The sequence below is a fragment of the Coturnix japonica genome, chromosome 28 (assembly GCF_001577835.2).
Source record: "Coturnix japonica isolate 7356 chromosome 28, Coturnix japonica 2.1, whole genome shotgun sequence".
Classification (NCBI taxonomy): Eukaryota; Metazoa; Chordata; class Aves; order Galliformes; family Phasianidae; genus Coturnix; species Coturnix japonica.
Window position 1 is genome coordinate 3,098,176 of NC_029543.1, and position 21,353 is coordinate 3,119,528.

The window sequence follows — 21,353 nt, forward strand, 5'->3', positions numbered from 1 at the left end:
CGCGCTGCCGCCGGCCACAACCAGCCCGGCCCTGCCCCGACGGGACGGCCGCATCACAGGGCGGCTTATCAGGAAAGTCCTCTCTCTCAGAGCACTGTAAACCCTCTGACATCACAGCAATGAGGGTCACGCAGGCAGCAGCCGCTGGCTCCATGCGGGCGGGGTGTAACCGTGGGTTACGTGTGATCCGAGGGGTTCAATGGGACAAATCCCCCCCCGTCCCCGCAGTTTATCGGCAGAGCAGCGCGGCTGTTTGTTGGGAGTCACAGCCCCACGGGGTCAGGGGATGCAATGACGGCCTCACGGGGTCAGGGGATGCAATGACGGCCCCTTCGGCTCCATTCCCTGTTGTCCTTCAGTGCTAAAAGCTGAGCTGCAAACTTAGTATGAGGCAGATGTGAGCTCCAGCAGGGGCTCAGCACAGCACATCGATGGGGGCTCTGTGCAAAGGGACCTCCAGGAGGGATGTCAACAAGGGTCACACTCCAGGTATGGGGACAGGGGTCCCCATCACATGCTGCCGTCAGGTGACTGCATGGCTTCTCCTTCTTGTTGTTGTGGTTGTTATTGTTTTTCTGGCCCTGGCCCTGCACCAAGAGTCAAAATATTTGTGCCCGTGTTTGTGCCCATAGGGAGGGCCCTGGGGACACCACACCGGGACCTGGGGCTGTGGGGGAGGGGTAAGGAGAGGGGCTCTCCACCAGCCCCAGCCCCGCGGCTGCTGTTTACCCATAGACATGTTTGTGAGCCCTGCGCAGCTGCTTCCCCGCTCCAAAATCATTGGACAAAAGTCAAAAGCTGTAAAAAATTTCCACTGTCCACAAGAGGGGCTGCTTTCCTCCACCAGCTCACACCAAACACACACAGAAGACCCTCGGAGCTGTTGTGGCTGCATGGCACATGCTGCATGTCCATCTGTCTGTCCATCCACTCCCTCTGTGCACAACACAGAGCTGGGTCTGTTCAATCTCTCCCCATCGTGGGCAGCTGAAGCCCCGGAGCTCTGCAGGAGGAGAGGCCATTCCTGTCCAACCTGCATAGAAATCCCCCATGTTGGGCTGTGGGCAGCAGCAGCTCCGGTGTCCCCACATGAAGGGATACCCCAGGGACCCAGTTTTACAGCACTGGAGCAAAAGCAGTGGAAAATAATGGAGGAAATTGTGGGGGGGGGGGGGGGCAGCCCCTTTGCTGGCCCTGTATCTTACAGACCTGCACCTAAACTCAGCCGTATCCCAGCTGTAGGACCCCATCCCCATTGGAACTCCCACCATGTGGCCCCCAACACGCACAGCTGGGAGGTGCTGGAGGAAGAGCTGTTTTCCCAGAGCTGGATGGGTGCCCGTGCTGTTAATCCACAGCTCTCGTAGCACATTCTGTCCCCGCCAGCACCGCTGCTGTTGCAGGGTGTGGGGGGGGGGAACCCACCCTGGGAAGGACGAGGAGGCTCAGGGCCACCCATGGGTGTAACAGCATGTCATGGCTTTCTGCAAGGGGCACCAGAGCAGAGCAGGGCCACAGCAGACAGACAACACAGCACCAGGGAGGCTGTGTTAGAAGGGCTTTGGAGCTGAGGGCTGCAGAGCATGGAGTGCCAGCTCTGTCCTTGGGGGGTATTTTTAGCCCCTCTGGGACTGGATCCCAATGCTGGGGCTTTACAAGGAAACCCTGAGGCTGTTACAAGAAATGCTGCTGGAAAGATGGTTCCAGGGAGCAACAGAGGGGGGGAGCATCTGCAATCAACATCACCATGAAGCAGCCCCATCCTTGTCCCAGAGGGTGGGTGGCAAAGTAAAGGCAGGTTTGGGTGCATGGAGCACCTGTGAGTCCTGCACAGCAGCAGTGTGGTTCTGAATGCTGAGCAAGGTCCAAAAAAGCAAGAAAGGAAATGAAAACCCAAACAAACAGGAGAGAAACACAAAGAAGAAAAACACACACACACATAAAGAAAGGGAAAACAAACAAAAAAAGAGAAGAACAAATAAAGAAACCAGGGGGAAAAGTCACATTCCAGCAGCAGCATTTGTCACAGCACGGCCATGGAACTGTGGAACTCAGCCCCATTTCAGACCCTCTGAGATCTGCTGTGCTCAGCACACTTGGGGTGCAGAAGTGCAGCAAACCCAAAGCTGTGAGCACAGTGGAAGGGCTGCACGATGGGGAACGGCAGCACAGCAGAACCCAATGGGTGCTGCCATGGGGGTGGAAGGGGATAAGGTCACACTAAGAGGAACAGTGGCACAAAGCAGAGCAGCTCTGTGCTGAGCTCTGGGAAAGGGGAAGTAGTGCTGGGGCACAGGTCCAGCGTGACCATAAGATGTCCCAAACTCAAAAGCTGAGAGCAGTAGTTGGTTATAAAAGGAATTTATTTCAGAGAAAATGCCCAAACTGAAGTCATAGGAAAAGAACAACGTCAGAGACAAAGAATGGTCGGTATAAAAGTGGTCACTGATACAAATAATACAAAATCCTCTGAGCAATGCCCAGCACCGGCGCTGGGGCTCTGCAGGGGGGTCAGGGGGAATGTACAGTCTTTGGTGGCAGCCCTGGAGGACCCACTCCAGCTTTCATTTCTTTGGCCAACAGAGCATTGTGAGGGGCCACGTCTGTGCCACCGTGCAGGAACAGCACCAAAACAGCACCGCAGCTCCCTGCTGCTTTGGGAATGACACTGTCCCGATGTCCTCTGCCCCACTGATGTCCATGGGGGGATCTGTAGCCCCCTCCTGGCTGCCAGGCAGCTCCATCCATCCCTGCAGCATCACCCAGCTCACAGCCGTGTTCACCAGCAGCACAGTCTGCCTCACCCGGCCAGTTTTCTTCTTAGGAAACAGCAGTGCTGCACTCACAGCAGCACGGGGTCCAAACCCAGCACAGGATTCAAATATTCTCTGGTATCCTTGCAACACCTCCAAGCTCCCGTACTCCACAGCAGGAGGTGCTGGAGCACACGTAGAGGAGCACCATCCCAGCTCCATCCGAACCCCAAATCCTGGGGCAGTTCCAGCTCTCTGTGCCCTATAGGGCAGTGCCCGTGGTGGGGGCTCAGTGCTCTCACAGCCACCACATGCCCAGCACCACACTGCAGGCACTCTCACTGCAGCCCAATGGTCACAATGCCGTCAGCACCTCTCAGCAGGTCATGCAGCGCGGGCGGATGCCGTCTGAAGGTGGGTTCGGGTCAATCTGCAATAACAAAGCCAGGCTCAGGACCCCCGGCAGCAGCGAGGGCATCACCCCACACCCCCCACACCCATGTGCAGGGTTCCTCACCTCTGAGTAGAGCGGAGGCGGTCGGAAGCGGAACTCCTGGATGTAGGCAAAGAAAGGTCCTTCCAGCACAGCCCCGAGCTCACTGCGGCACGGCGGGGCCAGGCTCTGCTCAACTGTAGGGCTGGGCACCACCTCTGAGTACTCAGGGGGGGCTAAAGAAGAGAAAGAAAGGTGTCAGGGAATAGGGGATGTGCAGATGAAGCGGCTTCAAACACGCTATTCCACACCTTGTGGAGGCTGAGAACATGCCCTGCCCCTCCTGCCCCTCTGCTCACCCTCGGGTTGCTCGGGGATGCTGCTCAGCCAGTCCAGGGTGACGCTGTACTGACTGCTGACGCTGGACGTGCGGCTGCCGAATGGATGCAGCGGGATCGTCCCAATGACAAGTGGCAGCTCCAGGAGCAGTTTGGATGTGCCGGGAATATCCACACAGACCTGCAGACAGGGGGGAACCTCAACTGTTGGTGCTGCCCCCAACCAGAGGGGCAGAGATTTCCCAGAAGGGAATTCTTGCAGTTGGACACGCAGATGTTGCACAGAACACCAACCCCGATGAGCACAGCTATGGGGAGATGGGAACACCCAGCAGAGAGCTGGGAACACACAGCAGCCCCCACAACCCCCCTCACCTTCAGGGAATACTCCACTTGGATGATGCGGCACTGCAGGATGGACGGCCCCACCGGGGGGATCTTCAGTGCCCGTCCGTGCCAAACCTCGCGCTTCCCCGCAGCGATGGAGTCCCCAACGATGCTGGTCACCACTGATTTCTTCTGCTTCTTGGTGCCCCGGGCGATGAAGGTCTGAGTCTGAATGATGGCTGCTTTGGGCACCACCGCCCGGTTGGTGCAGTTGTCAATCTCAGCAAAGATAGGGATGACTTCACCTGCCAAACAGATGCACATGTTGGAGACGGAGCCCGAGGAATTCCTGCCTGGGGTCACTGGGGGTTCAGCTGCCCATTGGCACAGCGGGGACCAGCAGGTGACCCCAAGTCCCCTCCTGCCAAGGTTCAGCCCGGGTGCCCGGGGGAGGTGCTCACCGGGGGTGTAGCCTTTGCGGTCGATCTTGGCCGTCACTGAGACCTGCCCACGATTGCAGTACCAGGCACGGGCCAGTTTCTCCTTAGCACCCGCCTGGGGAGCCTGGAAAAAGGGACATACGGAGGCTACTTAGAAAGGAACAATAAAACACAACGTGAGCTCTTCCCTGGCACCGCCAACCTGCTGGGGAGCAGCACCGGCTCCCAGGAGCCTTATGCAAGATGCTGTTGCAATGCATTACAGCTCCCAAAAAGCCTCTGTTGCCCATCCCTGCTGCATGGCACACCCCTGACAAGCAGTGCTCAGGAATGGGGGGGGCTCACCAGCAGTGCAGGTGTGTTGATGTCGATGGGTTCGATGACAGTGAACTCCTTCTTCACCTTTTTCACCGTGGCCCATGGTCGGTGCAGTTTGGCCTTCACCCAGTAGCGCACGCTGCCGTGTTTGCCCTCAAAGGACGTGGCCAGGGTCCTGGAAGGGAGAAAGTGAGTGATTCCGGGGGCTGTGCTGGCAGGTTCGTGGTGGGGGGGCCGTGCCCACACAGCGACGGCTCATCCCTTCTGCGTTAAGGAAACTCAAACCACAGACTTACTCTGGAAGCTGGAAGGTGAAGGGGAACTCGTGCCTTCCTGCCTGCAGGACCGTGACTTCGCCGTTATCTGTGGGTAGAACAGATGGAGGAAGGTTTATCTCCCACCCGCGGGGACGGAGCACATGAAGGCGATGGGATCCTCCTGCCGGGGCTCCGCCACCGAGCACCGCTGTCCCCGCAGCCCCCAACCCTGCTCATCTCAGCGCCTCGCAGCCCACCCGGCCGGGGGGGGGCACGGCACGGGCATCCCCACCGGGGCTGGGGGTGCGTGGGGGGCTCGGAGCCCGCAGCCCGTACCTGGCGGCGCCAGCAGCGTGTCGCTGTGGCTGAGGTACTCCACCTCCTCCGTGTAGCTCTGCGTGTAGGCGGTGCTGGAACCGGCGCTGCGCGATTCGGTCCAGTGGACGCGGGCGGCTCCGAGCGCCCGCAACCGGAGCGTCCCGCAACGCGCGGCCGCCGCCAGCTCCAGCACCACGCGTCCCACCACCGCCTGCCCCGGGCTGAAGGCGGTCGGAGACCCCAGCTCGGCGCCCTCCAGCACGATCAAGAAGCGCTTGAGGCGATCGAACAGCATGGCGACAGATGGCGGCTCACACTCGCCCCGTCGCCGCCCAGCGCCGCTTTAAGTGCCCGGCGCGTCCCGGGGGCGGCCCCGATGGGGCGGGACGGGACGGGGCGGCCCCGGCAGGAGCCGCAAAACAACGCAACGAGCATGTGCGGGAGGGACCGAGCCGCTCACCGCCCCCAGCCCGGGGCTTCCTCGGGCCGGGAGCCGCCCGGTGCTCCGTGTCGGTGCGGTGGGTTCACAGCTCACCCCATGGGACGGGGGTGCGCAGCCCAAGGATGAACTCCTGGGGACGGGCGCTGCGTCCCCCCCGTCGGGATCCCATCCCGCACCCCGCAGCTCTGCTCGCCCCCCGCACACAGCGCTGTGTTCCCGGAGCCGTTCCCGATCGCAGCCCGGGTGATGCGGGGGAAGCTGCTCGGGGCCGCGGCTCCGCTTGTTTCTAAGAAATGAAGAACTGGCTCCGGCTCAACTTGTGCAATGAGGCGGCGGGCAGTGCGTCCTCCCCGGGCTCTTTAACCAGGACAGTGCCGGTTCCTGTGACAAATCCCACCCGCAGGGGCTCGCTCTGCGCCCAACATCGCTGCTGGGATCAAAGCCCGGCGATGGGGAGCGGTGCGAGGGAACGAGCTGTGCTTTATTGTCTGTATGTGACCGTTTGCTGCCGTGAGCAAATATGAATCATTGCTGCGAAGGGAGCACGGTGGGAAGGAGGAAACGAGGCACGTCCTGGCACGATTTGCTCTGGGAAGGCTCCGGGCAGCCCCCGCGGTGACTCAGCCTCACCCACGGCCGCAGCCCTCTCCACTCCCTGTGCCTTGGGACCCACAGAGCTCTGCGTCCATGGGACTCATTCTAGGAGCCCAAACCCGATACTGGGCTGGCTGCAGCCCCCTTAGCTGGGACAGGAGGGTCATTGCTCATAAAGCACTGTGGGACCCCTCCCAGCGCCCCGTGTGGGTGCACCCAAGGCTTTGACCACGAAACCCTGTTGTCCCTTCCTCTCCCACCTCCCATTCACACACACTCTGCGTGTGACGGCCCTGAACTCTTCTCCATGGTTTCTGTATGGGAGCACAGCACGCTGGTCCCACGCTCACAGCTGATAAACCCAATGAGAGCAGCACAGCACACTTATCTCCACCCGGCTCACTGCTCCGTTGCCATGACAAACTCTGCATTTTCCAAACACAGCCCAGCTCAGCAGGAAGCAATGAGGGAGCAGTCGTGGGACCCCCAAATGGCAGCACGTTTTCCCCAGCCCCTCTCTGTGCTGCAGAGGCACAAAGCAGGACCCGGCAGGACAGATGCATGGGAGCAGTTCTGGCTGCAGAGCAGAGCTTCTCCCAGCCCACATCACTCCAATGATCACAGACCAATGTCTCCAGAGTAATGAAGGTGTTCAGAGCGAGGTGGTAAGGTACAGTCACCTCAAAAAAGAGCATATGGCTCTGCAGGGCAGGCTGGAGACAAGAGCAGCTCCAGGCAGGTAGCTCCCATGGCTGTGACCCCTCCATCATCAGCCTCTGGACAGTGAAATGCCCTCATCAGTATCAGGGAAACCCAATGGCAGCAATGACTGTGGCACAGCGGCTGCAGCGGTATCGTTATGGGGGAGGATAGAAGCTGTGCACTTCTGCAAGGCAAAGTTAATGAGCAGGTAGACAGCTGACATGTCCCATGTCACTTGGCTCTGGATCGTTTCATCCTAACTACACAAATAACTCAAGTGCCTCATCCTCGTGCAGCAGATCCGAGCAACACGCCAGCTGGGCATGTGGGTTCCAGCATCAGAAAACTGAAAACAAATATTGACTGAGCTCCTAAGTGCTCTTTCCACACTTGCGAACAGACCCTGTGTTTGCACTTCCCTGTGCAAACAGAACAAAAGCCACAAGCCCTTCGTGCTCACCAGCCTCGAGTCTGCAGGCAGCCTCATAGAAACCCTCTGCAGGGTCAGGAGGCAGAACCCTGCAGATGGCAGCAGTGTGAGGGGGGTCTGCAGCCCACAAGGTCCCACCGTCCCCAGCCGCATCCTTACCGGGGATGAGCTGGCAGTGTCGGTTCAGGAAGGTCTGGAAGGCGGTGTAGTCGTGGTAGACGATGTTGAGCCCCACGCTGCGGGTCTCCAACCAGTGCACGATGGCACGGCCGCGAGCACAAACCTCCAGTGCCCGCAGGCGCAGCGTGCCGCGCAGCTCCAGCCGCACACAGCCATGCAGCAGATCCCCGCTGCCGTAGGCTCCCCACGCTCTTCCATCCTCCAGCTCCACTGCCAAGCTCTGCAGGCACCCCAGGGGCTGCATTGCTGCTGGCCTGCTTAGCCCAAGTGAGACACGCAGCCCTCCAGGGGAGGGGAGGCAGAGCAAAGGCTGCACCAAAACCCCCTTTTTGTCCCTCCCCAGGTGGGACTGAGACTCTGCTTTGTGCTGACACCTGAGTGCTGACCTTGTGTGTGAGTGCCAAGGAGGGGGGCAAGGAGGTAAGTGACAGTGCTTTTAAAGCCAAGGAGGAGTAACGTCACTTCTCTTATCTCTGAGTCACAGGCGCTGTTGATGTGCCATGGGTACGTGCTGGTGGCTCCGTCCGCAGGGAGGGGTGTTGTGCTGGTTTCACATTGCGGGGTCTGTCTGGCCTTCCCAACTCAGGCATTTATGTAAGTGGTCGGAGAGGGGCTCAGAAAGCAAAGGACCCTTTCCCCAAAAGCCAGCAGAACTTTCTGTGTCTGAAATTGCATTGAGATCTACGTGAAAAAGAAAGTGAACAACTGCAGCCCACCCCCAGCAGCAGCTCCCCACCTAAAGCTGGTGCTCAGCATTTAACCCCAGGGAACAGCATTTAACCCCAGGGAACAGTGGCTATTTCTGCAGCAGCATAACAGGTAGCAATGCCAGCTTATGGCCATTAGAAATATGGGGCAGATCTACGGTGCGTGCAAGTCCCTGTTGCTACACCCGGTGAAGCAATCTATACATTTGAATCCAGGTGTTTGCAAAATGCCAGCAGATGACACTGTGAGGAGCAGCTGTGGGAATCTGCAAGGCTGGAGTACACAGCTTCTTTCAAGTACACGTGGAGCAAAGAACATCCCTTTCCCAAGAGATGTAATATCAAATCTTGAGAGGAAAGCAAGGGGAGTTTGTGGGCCTGGCCACTGTTCACATACAGACTGCAGCAATGAGAAATGAATTAGCAAGCCCTGCTCTAACACTGCAGTGGTGGCTCACAGCACACGTGAATCAAATCTGTCTGCATCAAAAGGCAGAGAAGAGCACACGAAGTGGCAGCTGGGACAAGGCAGCAGCTGGCCCTGCACACTTGGCCTCCCTTTAAAATACCTTCATCCCCACCAGATAGTGCAAGCTCAGCATTCAGGGAATCCCCGGGAGTTATCAACTCAACAGAAATATTCTGCTTGTTGCTAGGAAAACAGCCCCACTCATCACAAGCTGGAGAGAGCTGCTTCTCTGCCCTACTGTTCAATGACCTTTGGTTTCGGGCCTTGACACCAAAATCCAAACAGATAACACAGGAATATTCCAGCCCACACACAGCCCTGACAGACACTCTGCATGGATCCTGCAGCTCCAGAGAGAGGTGTCACCCATGTCTTTGGGCCAATCCCCTGGTGTTTATTGCTATCATAATGCTTCGTGTCCTCATTCAACTCTTGAAATAAATATTCCCTGTAATAAAACACAGCTGGGCCAGGAGCAGGGCCAGAACAGCAGCAGCACAACAGCTAGGTAACACACAACACAGGCAGTCGATATTGCTGGAAGTTCTGGGTAAGCAGGGAGGAGGGGGGCATCACTGTGAGAAGACCACCTTCCTCTGGGAGCCGTATTTTTTCAGGGTCCCCAGTGGGATGCTGCTCTCGTAGGACTTTGTTGCTTGGATTTCTGCTATGTCTCTGTCCTTGGGTGTGAACTCATCCTTCTGCTCGGTACTGAAGAAGTTCTGCTCCTTCCAGGGCATCACCAGGTGTGAGCGTTTCATCTGAGGAGAGAGAACAGCACAAGGGCATGGGTGGGAACATGAACTTCATGGGGTGGCTACAGCTTTGTTTTGCATAATCCCTCTTCCCAAACCTGCCCATGGTAAATGCTGGCCTGTTAACACTGTACCTGCTGTCGTATGTCTTCAAAGAGTCGTTGCTTCAGCTGTCTGTGTGGGACCAGCGTAGCCTTTGTGATTGAGATGGGATTTTCATCTGCAGTAAAAAGATAATTCAAGGCAGTAAATTGGGAGGCAACACCATAAAAGCTTTGCAGTTTGTCCTGCAGTCACAGATCTGCAGGCATTCCATTAATGAAAGGCAAAGATGGACTTCAGCCCTTCAGGAAAAACCTTTGCCCAGCAAACAGCTGCAGGCTGACAGTTCTCAGTGAGGAGGTAAATGAAGAAATTCACATGGAAGATACAGGAACACCATCCCATATACTAGGTATGAATGCAACGATAAGGGCAGTTTTGACTGTTATTTGCTCCACATCTAAAACTAATGGCTTAAAAAAAGATGCATGGTGTGAAGGGACCTCTCTGAGATGCAAGCTGCTGGTCATCAGGAACAGGAGCAGTGCAAGAGGAGGATTTTAATGCCTCCTGTGACCAGCTCAAACTGCATCTCCTTGCATTGTAAAAGCACAGCTTTTACTTCAAATCCTATCTTGCCTCCCCCAGATATAATGCAAAGTAAATTCAGGAAACAGAGATATAGCAAAGGAGAAAGGTCAAACCACTGGTTTGTGTCCCAGAAAACGTTCATGCCACCACCTGAAGGTGATAGCAGTTACTACACAATGGCAGTGAGTGACTATGGCTCACACAGGCATCAAGGTAACAAATAAGTGAGATGTCACCTGGGGAGGTGAAAGTGCCTGAGATGACCAGCCTGATTTCAAAGTAATGGCTTCGTACTAATGACACTGAAGCTGCACCCACACCTTCCTGCCACCTCCAACCCAAGATATCTGTGCTGCTTCCTTTCCCAGAGCACCAGGCATTGCTTTTCCTTGCACAGACCCAGGAGAACCTCACAGGCTTCCTTCAGCACCAGGACAGCCTGAGCAACTTACTGTAGTAGTCGAAGGGTAGGTGGCTCTCACGGAGTTTCTTGCTGTATCCTGTCACCCTCTGGGGCTGGTGTGGTGTCTGATAGTCTGAGTGCTGCGTTGTGCTGAAGAAACTGGAGCCTGAACGGTCATCTCCTAAGCAGACATTGCTTCGATGTTTCTGCAAGTCAGGCTTTGGTGAGAAGTTCCACCTGCCGGTCTGCAGAACACAATGGTTGGCTTTAACAGTAACAGGCTGGAGCTGGAAAAGGTGCCCTGTTTCACATCGCACCCCCATGCAGCCCAGAATCTCACACTGCCAGCCAGCATGGAAACGAGAGAATGGACAACAGTAGTCTAAGAAAGTGCTAGAATAGAATAGTGTGCTTAAAAACGGAGAGACCATCCACCAGATAAACAGCCACACAGCAAGGATGGGAACAGACCTCTGGGTAAGACGACCGTGTTGTGGTAATTCTCTCCAGGTCTTCTTCACTTTTGAGGATGGATGAAGTGTTTTTGTTCCTACGGACAATATCAACAGGCTCTGGCAAAGGCAAGAGTGGAGGATGTCAGAGCATCTCAATGTGGATCAGTTTCTCTACATGCAATAGAGCACAGGAATGAATACAGCTGTTCAACCTGCCAGGGATGAAACTGAGTCTAACTGTGAGGATACTGGTGCTGAGTATGTAAAAACAATAAAACGTTAAAAAGAAATATTTTATACATACAACAGCCATCTATTATAGCTTTTATCTATATAACTAAGGCCAAGTGCTAAGAAACACTGCTCATCTGGTTATAACCTTAGCAGGGATCTGTATGTTGTGTCTGTGTCACAGACTCACTCTACCTGCATTATGTACTGGAAAGTGCTCTGACACCGTGGTGGAGAACCTGGTGCGACCATCCCCTTGCTGCACATTTGTGTGGTGGATCTGGAAGACAGCACGTTCCTTGTCATAGAATCTGAAAGATATCGGATATGAGCTGCTTAAATATCAGAGCTTGTCAGAAAGAGCAGCTCCCAGAGGTGCTCACCAGGCCATCCTGCTGGATACCTGTGCTCCCTTTTGGCTGGGGCCGTGTAGGCGTATTTCTGCTCACTCACAGATCCACTGCTTCTGGGATCTCCAAATATAATACGAGATTTGTGCTGAAGGGAAGCAAACAGGGCTATAAAACTGCTGCTCAAAGCATGATCCCTTTGTTTCCCACCTCTGTCTTTCCACCTGCTGTTTTTCACTTGCACAGATCAAACCCCTCTCAGGACAGAATTCAGCATGGCAACGTGTTGTTTGTGTCTTGGGCATCCCCAGATTCGTGTTATTACCTTCTCACTTAGCTTTGCAGGTGGACTGTGTTCACCTTTAAACTGCATTTGATGAGAAGTGTGGTAAGAGGGCTGTCCATCCTCTTTAATAATGGGATCACAACCTGCCAAACAGCCAGAAGGGGAATTGGTGTTATTAAAAACAAAGCAAAACAAAACTCTATTTACACATAAGGGAACATGGCTGAGATTAAAGCTGTACTCTCAAGGCAGCTGCTCCTGAATTGAGTGTTCAACACCAGATTGCAGCAAGGAGGGCTGCAAAACTGCAGGACGTGGATGTGGTGCATCAGAAGTGATGCAGCTTTGGGGTGAGAACAGCAATGCCTGCAAGCAGAGATGTTTGCTGCTGGGAATGCTTGGCTGTGAGCGTCCCTGTAAGCGTGTTCAAGCTGTTTTATGAGCATCAGGTTGATTAATTCAGTTATAAAAGGAGAAGACAGAACATCCATGGTTGGCAGCATGGTTCTGAACCACTGCCTGTGTGTGGGAATCCCATACAGCCCTTAACATGGGAGCTCTCACCCTTGTATGAGGGATGTGCCCTGGCAGCAGGATGGACATCATGTGCTGGATATGAGGTGGTGTGGACTGATGGAGGGAGCCTGATTTTCTCCCTGTCCCCACAAATAACTCGATCTCTGGTCTCCTGCGCTTTGGGGATGGCGGGTTGTGTTGGGGAGGCTGCATGGCAGGGGAAGCTGTCCCTCATTGTTGTGGAGCAGACACTAATGCGGGGGTCCGCGTGCATTCGGATGCCGGGTGCTGGGGGCGGGAGGGGTTCGAGGCGCTGCAGGGGCTTCTCCGGGAACGCCAGGCGCGTTTCTGAGCACTGCGCCCCACCCACAGCCAAGCTCTGGTTCAACACATCCCCGCTGCGGGGCAGCTCTGCCGGCATCGGCTTGTGATCCCCCCAGATAGGGGGGAATTGAACGTGAGAAAACGGCCGGCTGTCCTGCGGGACAACGCGGTCAGCGCCCAGCTGGAGGTGGGAGGCCTTTAGGAAGGGAATGCCCGTGAGAGGGGCCGGGATCTGGGCCGGGATCGGGGCCTGGGCCGGGATCGAGGCCTCCATCCCTGCGTGTAGGCCGCGACCAGGCCGCGTCACCATGGCAACGGCGCCGCCCTCCCGGCATGCCCCGGCGGCGGCCCGGGGTGTTGCTATGGCGGCGGCGCTGGGCGCGATGGTGGCGGCGTTGGAGTCATATCGCGGCCGGGACCGTGCGGTGAGTGAGTGCGGCGGGCAGAGCGGGCCGGGCCGGTTCTACGGCCCTACGGCTCTGTCCTCACCGGGCCGTACCCCCGCAGGTCCGGGCGCTGTGCTATGGCTGCCAGCTGGCAGGCGGCGCGCTGTCCGGGCCGCAGAGCCCCGCCGAGGGTCTGCCCGGCAGCCTGCTGGCCTTGTCCGCACAGCTGAGCTCCTGCCGCACTGTGCTGCGCCTGCTGGATGACCTCGCCATGCTCAGCCACAGCCGGGACTATGGGCTGGGGCCTAAGGTGAGAGCAGGCCGTGAGGTGCGGCCTAAAGCGGCCTGTCGGGCCTCAGGCTGTGCGGCCTACCAGGCCTCAGGCTGTGCGGCCTACCAGGCCTCAGGCGTCACGCTGTGCCCGTGTGCTTCCCGCAGGATGAGGACGCTTTGGTCCGGGTGCTGTCGGTGCTTCGCAACGTGGCCGACCAGCTGTATTACCCCTGCGAGCACATCGCATGGGCGGCAGACAGCGGCGTCATCTGCGGCCGCTCTCAGCGCTGGTGGGCTGCCAGCACGGCGCTATGGGGGCTGTCGCTGTTCTTGGGCATCCTGCGGTGAGAGGCGGCCCGAGGAACGGCCCATGGGCTCGGCTCGGCTCCCCGCTGCTGCTTTGTAGAACTGACTTCAGTTTGCCTTCTTTCCAGGTCCCTGAGAGTCCTGGTCCAGCTGAGGAGGAAGCTGAAGCAGCAGAAGCGGTATGAGGGCTCTCTCTGCTTCTATTTATTCTCATCTGTGAGCTGTAATTGCACAGAACTGTATGATGACAGGATGATAGAATCATAGGATCGTAGCCTTGGGTTGGAAGAGACCTCAGAGGTCGTCAAGTTCCAGCCCTGTTGCCCCAGGAAGGGTTTACAGCCATTAGATCACATTGCCCAGAGCTCCATCCACCCCAGCCTTAAACACCTCCAGCTCAGACACCAAGCTCTGTGCAAAGGCAGCTCTGCATCCTCTGCAGCAGCAATAGGGGGAAGGTCCAGGAAAGCAGCCAAACAAGGCAGCAAGGACGGGGCAATCATTAGACCATCACTAACATCATTTTTGTTTCCAGTGCTCCACCTTCACCGCAGAGTCAACAGAAAATACGAGCCCAAGTGAAGGCTGAAGTTCTGAACATCATCAGTAACTTGGCAGATCTCTCCAATGCTGTCCATTGGATGCCACCAGGGTTCCTATGGGCTGGACGGTTCCCTCTGTGGTTAGTGGGGCTCCTGGGGACCATCTCTTCCCTGATTGGAATCTACCAGGCATCTGGAAGGGGCAGTTCTGGAGCTGCGTGAGCTAAAATTAAGCCTCTGAAACCCAATTTTAATGTGGTAAGAAGGCATTTGGTGAAGCAGGCTGGATTTATAACTTTCCCGGATGCCAATGATTTTAATTCAGTGAATCCTGTAATTGAGAGTAATCAGCAGCTCTGTTACAGAGAGGATTATTGATGGCTGACAGATTTTATTCCTAGAAATCTTTTGGGTGAATCCTCTAAAAATCAGAATCTGATAGGATTGATAACGGAGGGGGAAAAAAAGGTTGTGGTCGCTTCCATTCTTTCTGTACTTCAAAAGACAGATGGAACCCTCCAGTCTCTGCTCTCATATGAAAGAGCACAAAGTCTTTGGTGGAGGAACAGTTGTAATTGTTTGATTCAGAACTTCCAAGAGGTGGATTCTGTGAGTTCCAGCTCCAGGCCCAGCACTTGGTGCTTCCCTGAGCCACAGAGGAGACCTCGATAGTGGAAGTTTCTCTGTCAGATGTTTTGGTGTGTGAACCCACAGCAGGTGAAACCCCAAACACAGACAGAAGCGGGTGGCAGAGGGAGGCTGCTGGGGGTGGCAGGTTCCTTGTGACTGCTGTATTTCTTTAAAGGTGATGGGGGAAGCAGCAGCAGCTGCATGCAGTGCCTTGTTAAGCTTTCTTCCAGCCTTTCTACTTGAGAAGAAACATGAATTGAGGCTTCTTGGTTATAGAGCCAGAAGGTGCTGAGGCTCCAGCTGTGCCTTTGTGGAAGGCCACCGGGTGGAGCTCTTCCACTGAGCTCTGCCGGAGCCAACGGACATAGGGAAGCAAAAAGGGAAACAAGTTTGTTAATCATCTTTGAAATAAGTGGCCAAACCAATGCGTGAGTGACTTTTATAGTCATATTTTTAAACAGTGCCAATAATAAATGTGAGAAATGCTTCAAAGGTGCTCTCGGGTCGTCATTGTGTCTGATAAGTGGGCAAATATTATTTATCTGGCTCCAGAAAGCCCCAAACTGTTCCCAGGCAACGGAAGGCGTTTGTGCTGTGTTGCTGCAGCCACGGGCAGGCAGAGCCCATCTGTTACCATCTTCCTTCAAGTGGAATGATTCAAAGCACCTGACTGAGCTGTACACACAGATGGGGCTTTGGGAAACAGTTCTGCTCAATCAGAGCAGTGTTTGTGTTCTATGTTACTCAGTACCAACCAGACCACCTTGCCACGATGTTTTTGCTTGTGTGTGTGTGTAAGAAAGTGCAAGGGCTGCCTCCTACCCCCGTGCAGGGCACATAACAAAGCGTTGGTGCTCTTTGCCCTTTGCCCTGTCCTTGCTGCCTTGTTTGGCTGCTTTCCTGGACCTTCACCCTGTTACTGCAGAGGATGCAGTGCTGCCTTTGCACAGAGCTTGGCTGAGCTGGGAGCACCCACATGCAGCACTGGCTGCTTCTGTCTGCAAAGGATTCGTGTTCTTTCTGCATTCTCAGACAGGTGGAACAGCTGAGCAGCTGCTGCTCAGTCCTGTCCTCAGCTGGCACCAGCTGTTACAGCTGAGTCTTTATCCTTAATAAGTCTTTTTTTCTTCCTTAACGAGCAGCTTTTTGTGCCTTTAATTGACCCACCCTTTCAGGACAGTCTTGCTCATCACGGGGCAAGGTGTAGCTGGAGTGACGTAAAACAAACTATACCTGTGCAAACCTCTGATGTACAAGCAATAAAAGCAAATCACGCTTTGTTTAAATCCAAAGGATGCTATCAAAGCAGCCGGGCGTTATTGCACTTTCTCCTCGAGCAACTTCAAATTGCAAACAGGAAAAGCCAGGAAGGTTTCAGGGCTGGAGCTGCTGCTGGTGGGAGCAAAGGGAGCAAAGCTGCTCCGTGGGAAGCAGATGCTGCTGGTTGCTGCTCGCTGTTGCTCATTGCTGTTCGTTGCTGCTCATTGTTGCTCATTGCTGCTCGTTGTTGCTCGTTGCTGCTGGTTGTTGCTCAGCTCATCTCTCGCTTTGCACCGTGCAGTAAAACATTTGCTGAGCAGGCACAGCTTGTTCCGGCCCCGATCTCAGCAGGCCGGGATGTGCAATGCCGCTCATTAACAGATAGCGTAGGGCTGTGCAGCGATTGCTGATAGCAGCTCAGAACCGGCTCCTGCTTTACGGCCCTTTATAGCGCCGTGACTCAACGAACAAAGCCGAGTCCCGGCTTTACGAGCCTCGGCTGCGGCTGCCGCTCCCTGCGGGCCGTGGCTCCGTGCTGTGTTACGGAGGGGCGCTGGGCTGTGGGTGCGGGGCGCTGCCGGGGGGTCACCGCGCACGTGGGGGGCAGCGGCCCCGGCAGAGAAAGGGTTAATGGGCGGCGCATGCGCACGCGAGGCCCCGGGCTCCCATTCACAAAGAACGGCCCGAGAGCTCCGCGCCCGCTGATTGGCTGCCGCGTCGGGGGGCGGGGCCAGCGCCGGGGCGGCCACGCGGCGCCGGGTAGTAACGGCAGAACGGCGGCAGCGCGGAGCGGAGCGAGAACGGAGCGGAGCTGAGCCCCGGTAACGGGACGGGGAGCGTGGGGAGCAGCCGGCACCGCCGCGCCTTGTGCCGGGCTCCTCACCGGGCCGCTCGGGGACGGCTGTGTCCGAACCTTCGCACCGTTACCGTCCGCCTCCCGCTCTGCTCATCCGCCGCCGCGGTTCCCCCGGTACCGTCCGGTCGTTCCTCGCTGACCCGCCCGGTGTCCGCACGCGATGTCGGTCAGCAGCCACGAGAACCGGAAATCCCGCTCGAGTTCGGGCTCCATGAACATCCACCTCTTCCACAAGCCGGGTCACGCCGACAGCCTCCTCACCCAGCTCAACCTGCTCCGCAGGCGGCTCCTCTTCACCGACGTGGTGCTGCGGGCCGGGAACCGCTCGTTCCACTGCCACCGAGTGGTGCTGGCCGCCTGCAGCCGCTACTTCGACGCCATGTTCAGCGGCGGCCTGAAGGAGAGCAGGGACGCCGAGGTGAACTTCCACGACTCGCTGCACCCCGAGGTGCTGGAGCTGCTGCTGGATTACGCCTACTCGGCTCGAGTGCTGATCAACGAGGAGAACGCAGAGTCCCTGCTGGAGGCCGGAGACATGCTGCAGTTCCACGACGTGCGCGACGCTTCGGCCGACTTCCTGGAGAAGAACCTGTACCCCGGGAACTGCCTGAACATGCTGCTGCTGTCCGATGCCCACTGCTGCCAGCGGCTGCTGGAGCTGTCCTGGAGGATGGCATTGGCCAACTTCACCTCCCTCTGTAAGACTGAAGATTTCCTGCGGCTGCCCAAAGATAAACTGCTGGAGCTGGTGGAGAGCGAAGAGCTGGAGGTGGAGGATGAGACCGTGGTGTATGAAGCTGTGATGGGCTGGATCCGGTACGATCTGCCCCGGAGACACGAGGATCTGCCCGAGCTGCTGCGCTCCGTGCGCCTGGCGCTGCTGCCCGAGTCCTACCTGCGCAAACAGGTGGCGTGTGAGAAGCTGGTGATGGGCCACAAGTTGGGGGAGGAGATCGTGGCCGACGCGGTGAGGTGCAAAATGAAGATCCTGCAGAATGATGGCGTGGTGACGGGGTGCTGCGCCCGGCCCCGCAAGGTCAGCCAGGCCTTATTGCTGCTGGGCGGCCAGACCTTCGTGTGTGATAAGATCTACACGTTGGACCAGAAAACCCGTGAGATCATTCCCCGCGCCGACATCCCGAGCCCTCGCAAGGAGTGCAGCGCCTGCGCCATCGGCTGCAAGGTGTACATCACCGGGGGGAAGGGCTCTGAGAACGGCGCCTCCAGGGACGTCTGGGTGTACGACACGCTCCACGACGAGTGGGCCAAGGCTGCTCCCATGCTGGTGGCTCGGTTCGGCCACGGCTCCGCAGAGCTGGACCACTGTCTGTACGTGGTGGGAGGGCACACGGCAGCGAGCGGGGCCTTCCCGGCCTCTCCATCCGTCTCTCTCAAGCAAGTGGAACACTACGACCCCCAGCTGGACAAGTGGTCGTTGGTGGCCCCTCTCCGGGAGGGCGTAAGCAACGCCGCCGTGGTGGGGGCCAAGATGAAGCTGTTTGTTTTCGGCGGCACCAGCGCCAACCAGGAGAAGCTGCCCAAGGTTCAGTGCTTCGACCCCCAACAGAACCGCTGGACGGTGCCCGGCAGCTGCCCGCAGCCATGGCGGTACACGGCAGCAGCCGTGGTGGGCAGCCACGTCATCGTCATTGGGGGGGACACGGAGTTCTCAGCCAGCTCCGCTTACCGCTTCCACTGCGACACCTTCCAGTGGTCCAAGTTTGGAGATGTGACCGCCAAGCGCATCAGCTGCCGCGCCGTTACGTCGGGCAATAGGCTGTACGTGGTGGGGGGGTATTGTGGGGAGCAGCGCTGCAAGACCTTGGACTGCTACGATCCCTCATCCGACACCTGGAGCAGCGTCACCACCGTGCCCTACTCCCTCATCCCCACCGCCTTCGTCAGCACATGGAAGTACCTGGCTGCATGAAGGAGATGGGAGGTGAACAGTCGGCCTAGAGCTGCTCTGTGACCGTGCTGTGTGAGGGCTGAACCCTGCAGGGGTTGCAGTCCAGCAGATCTTGCAGAAGCATCATCTGGTCATATGCTTCAAGGCTGGAGCTCAAACGCTGCTGGAAGATGAGTATAAATAACAAGACACTGAACCTGGCATCCTCGTCCTTCCACTGAGTCCTGGCCTATGCAAAGATTTTGGGGAATGCTCTCAGTGAGCAGGATTGGGTGTCCTGGTGCTGTCTGAGCCCATTGCTGTGTTTACTTAATGGTGCCACGAGGGGCGGCTGCTGCTTTTAGCACTGCTCCCCCCTCCTGGTGCCACAGTTAATCTGCTGGTGGCACCCAAATGTCCTGTGGGACGTGAGGGCTGCGGGCTGGTGCCAGAATAAGATGATAGCAGTCGGTAATTGCCTTTGTAAGACAAGCCCTGTCTACATATAAACACAGGGTTTATCCACTTCTAATTATTCTCTGGCGTCCCCTCCGTGCCATTTCTTTCCTGCTACTCAGCAATTAACTTCTTCAAAACTTGTGACCAGAATTAAACTCTTCCAGGCGCTGCAGGGAGAAAAGATGCCGGTGAATCACGGATCCCTGTGGTGTCTGTTTTCACCTTTTCCCTTTACAAGAGATGTGCTGCTCACACCGGGCGGCGCAATGAAGTGTTCTGAAGCACCTACAGAAGGTTCCAGGCTGCATTGTTCCGTAGGCTCAGAGTTGGTTGCAAGACCTGAGGAGCTCTATGGGGCTGGAGATGGTGAGAGGGGTCCGTGTTTCCTCCTCGCTCAAACTCCCAGCCCAGAAACCAGAGGATTCTTTTCTACTTCTTTCAGTGTTTTAAGTGGTTATTTACTGGGAAGGACAAAGGAAACTCTTCAGCAACTGGCAGCTCCGGGCTGTGACTTGGAACGCAGTCAGCACCAGATGCAGTTGCCTGTAATGGCTGAACACGTGACGGCACTTTGCCCATGGGGCTGATCCCGTACATTTTTTATACAACAGTTGTGTGTGTTTATTACTCAGCCTGGAGCTGCTTCAATAAACCTGAATGAATCCTACTCTGTTCTGTGTGTTGAAGCTCTAAGTCCTCACAGCCCACACTTTGCTTTAGTTCAGCAGGAGCTTTGAGGATCAGCCCCTGGGGGTTGCTCCAATCTCTCTGTGCATCTTTATGACGGGGGAAGCCCAGATCTCAGCTGAAGGTTCAGCCCTGATGCAGGACACACAAACCTGTTGCCGATGCTGAAGTTTGAGCTGTTCTCTGCCCTTGCCTGGTCCTATAGCAGCGCTGTTTTGCTGCTTCCCAGGTTGCACGGCAGGAAGGTACAGCTCCGGGAGGGAGGAGGCGGAGGAAATGGCACCGAGGGCGCAGTCAATGTCTCACCGCAGAAGCACGGTTTGGGTGTGAGCAATTATTCAATTGCAGAGTTGAATAAATCAATGTCACCGCCATTCCCAGCTGCTCGTATAGGCAAGAACTGGCAGGACGGGAAGGAAGAGAGCTGCCCCCATTTGTGGTGGCTACAGATAAAATGACTTCATTTCCATCCCGTTCTCCATTGACTGCAGCCCCAGCTCGGCTCTTTTCCTCTGCTGTGCTGCCCTTCCGCTCCGTGTAAATCCCAAAGGGAGTTTAGTGCAGCCCCCAGCGGGCACAGCGCACAGCAGCGGCAGTGCGGGCAGTAATATACGATATGGGACGGGGGAAAGGCATCGAGCAGCAGGGCTGGGAGAGGGGGCAGGAAGCGGCTCCTTCCTGTTGTAGCGGGCTGGGAGCTGCCTCACCTTTATTACAGCTCCAGCTATTCCTGAGTATCGGACAAAGTCCGACTTTGCCCAGCAACACGGCGGAGCTGAGCTGTCACTGCCGGCCCTTTGAGCAGCAGCTGCTTTGTTTATTCTGCCAAGCAATAAACGTCGGTTCCCAACCACATCCGGCTTTTGCAGCGGGGACGGAGCCGCTCCGAGCTGCCGGTCCCGGCGCTGGGATCCATCGGAGCCGCGCTCAGCACAGTCAGCAGCGCTGGGGCCGCTTCTGCTGCAGGCTTTGCAAGCATCTGTGAATCGTTTCCTCATCTCAGGCTGCACTGACAGCCAAGTGCTTCTGTCCTGCAGCACACCTGGGCTGCTCTGCAGTGCTGCCATGGAAGACGAGCCTCATTTTGCTGCCTCCATCCCTCCCTCCATCCGCTGGCACACAGCCCCGGCTCCCCCAGCACCTCCCCTGGTAGGAAGCAGTTCCCAGCTCCTGGGGAAAACCAGACTCCTTTCCTTGTACAGCACAGACCTGTTTTCCCAGTCCATGCATTAATCCAATCACCGCTTTAGTGCCAGGGTGAGAAAATGTAGGCCAACGGGGCTGCAAATGAAGTTAGTTTAGGGGTTAGTTTTGTTACCAGGACAGAAATCATCCTGAATCAATGTAACCCACTTGGAATCTAAACCTTGTTGCAAACCAAGGCCTCTCCTCCCAGCACACAACC

General features: G+C 56.5%; 4 protein-coding genes across 5 annotated transcripts; 2 read left to right on the top strand and 2 right to left on the bottom strand.

Moving 5' to 3' along the window:
* Positions 1-2,345: 2,345 nt before the first annotated feature.
* On the bottom strand, positions 2,346-7,946 carry ARRDC2 (arrestin domain containing 2). Of its 2 annotated transcripts, none has more exons than XM_015886451.2 (8): positions 7,512-7,946; positions 4,906-4,972; positions 4,637-4,784; positions 4,313-4,415; positions 3,900-4,156; positions 3,546-3,705; positions 3,271-3,422; positions 2,346-3,183 (listed from the first exon to the last, which is right to left on the bottom strand). In XM_015886451.2, the coding sequence occupies exons 1-8, from the start codon at positions 7,774-7,776 to the stop codon at positions 3,130-3,132; spliced, it is 1,206 nt and encodes a 401-aa protein (XP_015741937.1). In that variant the 5' UTR covers positions 7,777-7,946; the 3' UTR covers positions 2,346-3,129. The 2 variants fall into 2 exon arrangements, with proteins under 2 accessions (XP_015741937.1, XP_015741936.1); XM_015886450.2 differs by lacking the exon at positions 7,512-7,946 and adding an exon at positions 5,203-7,445.
* A 1,110-nt stretch (positions 7,947-9,056) lies between these two features.
* TEX45 (testis expressed 45) lies at positions 9,057-12,997 on the bottom strand. Its single transcript, XM_015886449.2, has 8 exons — positions 12,386-12,997; positions 11,861-11,964; positions 11,589-11,683; positions 11,381-11,496; positions 10,971-11,071; positions 10,549-10,744; positions 9,598-9,683; positions 9,057-9,469 (listed from the first exon to the last, which is right to left on the bottom strand). Exons 1-8 carry the CDS (start codon positions 12,969-12,971, stop codon positions 9,281-9,283), a joined length of 1,473 nt encoding a protein of 490 aa, XP_015741935.1. The 5' UTR covers positions 12,972-12,997; the 3' UTR covers positions 9,057-9,280.
* PEX11G (peroxisomal biogenesis factor 11 gamma) lies at positions 12,955-15,293 on the top strand. Its single transcript, XM_032441051.1, has 5 exons — positions 12,955-13,086; positions 13,169-13,357; positions 13,486-13,664; positions 13,755-13,805; positions 14,162-15,293. Exons 1-5 carry the CDS (start codon positions 12,970-12,972, stop codon positions 14,388-14,390), a joined length of 765 nt encoding a protein of 254 aa, XP_032296942.1. The 5' UTR covers positions 12,955-12,969; the 3' UTR covers positions 14,391-15,293.
* A 1,512-nt stretch (positions 15,294-16,805) lies between these two features.
* On the top strand, positions 16,806-19,928 carry LOC107325511 (ectoderm-neural cortex protein 1-like). The gene has a single exon (XM_015886448.2). It carries the CDS (start codon positions 17,075-17,077, stop codon positions 18,842-18,844), a length of 1,770 nt encoding a protein of 589 aa, XP_015741934.1. The 5' UTR covers positions 16,806-17,074; the 3' UTR covers positions 18,845-19,928.
* Positions 19,929-21,353: the final 1,425 nt, after the last annotated feature.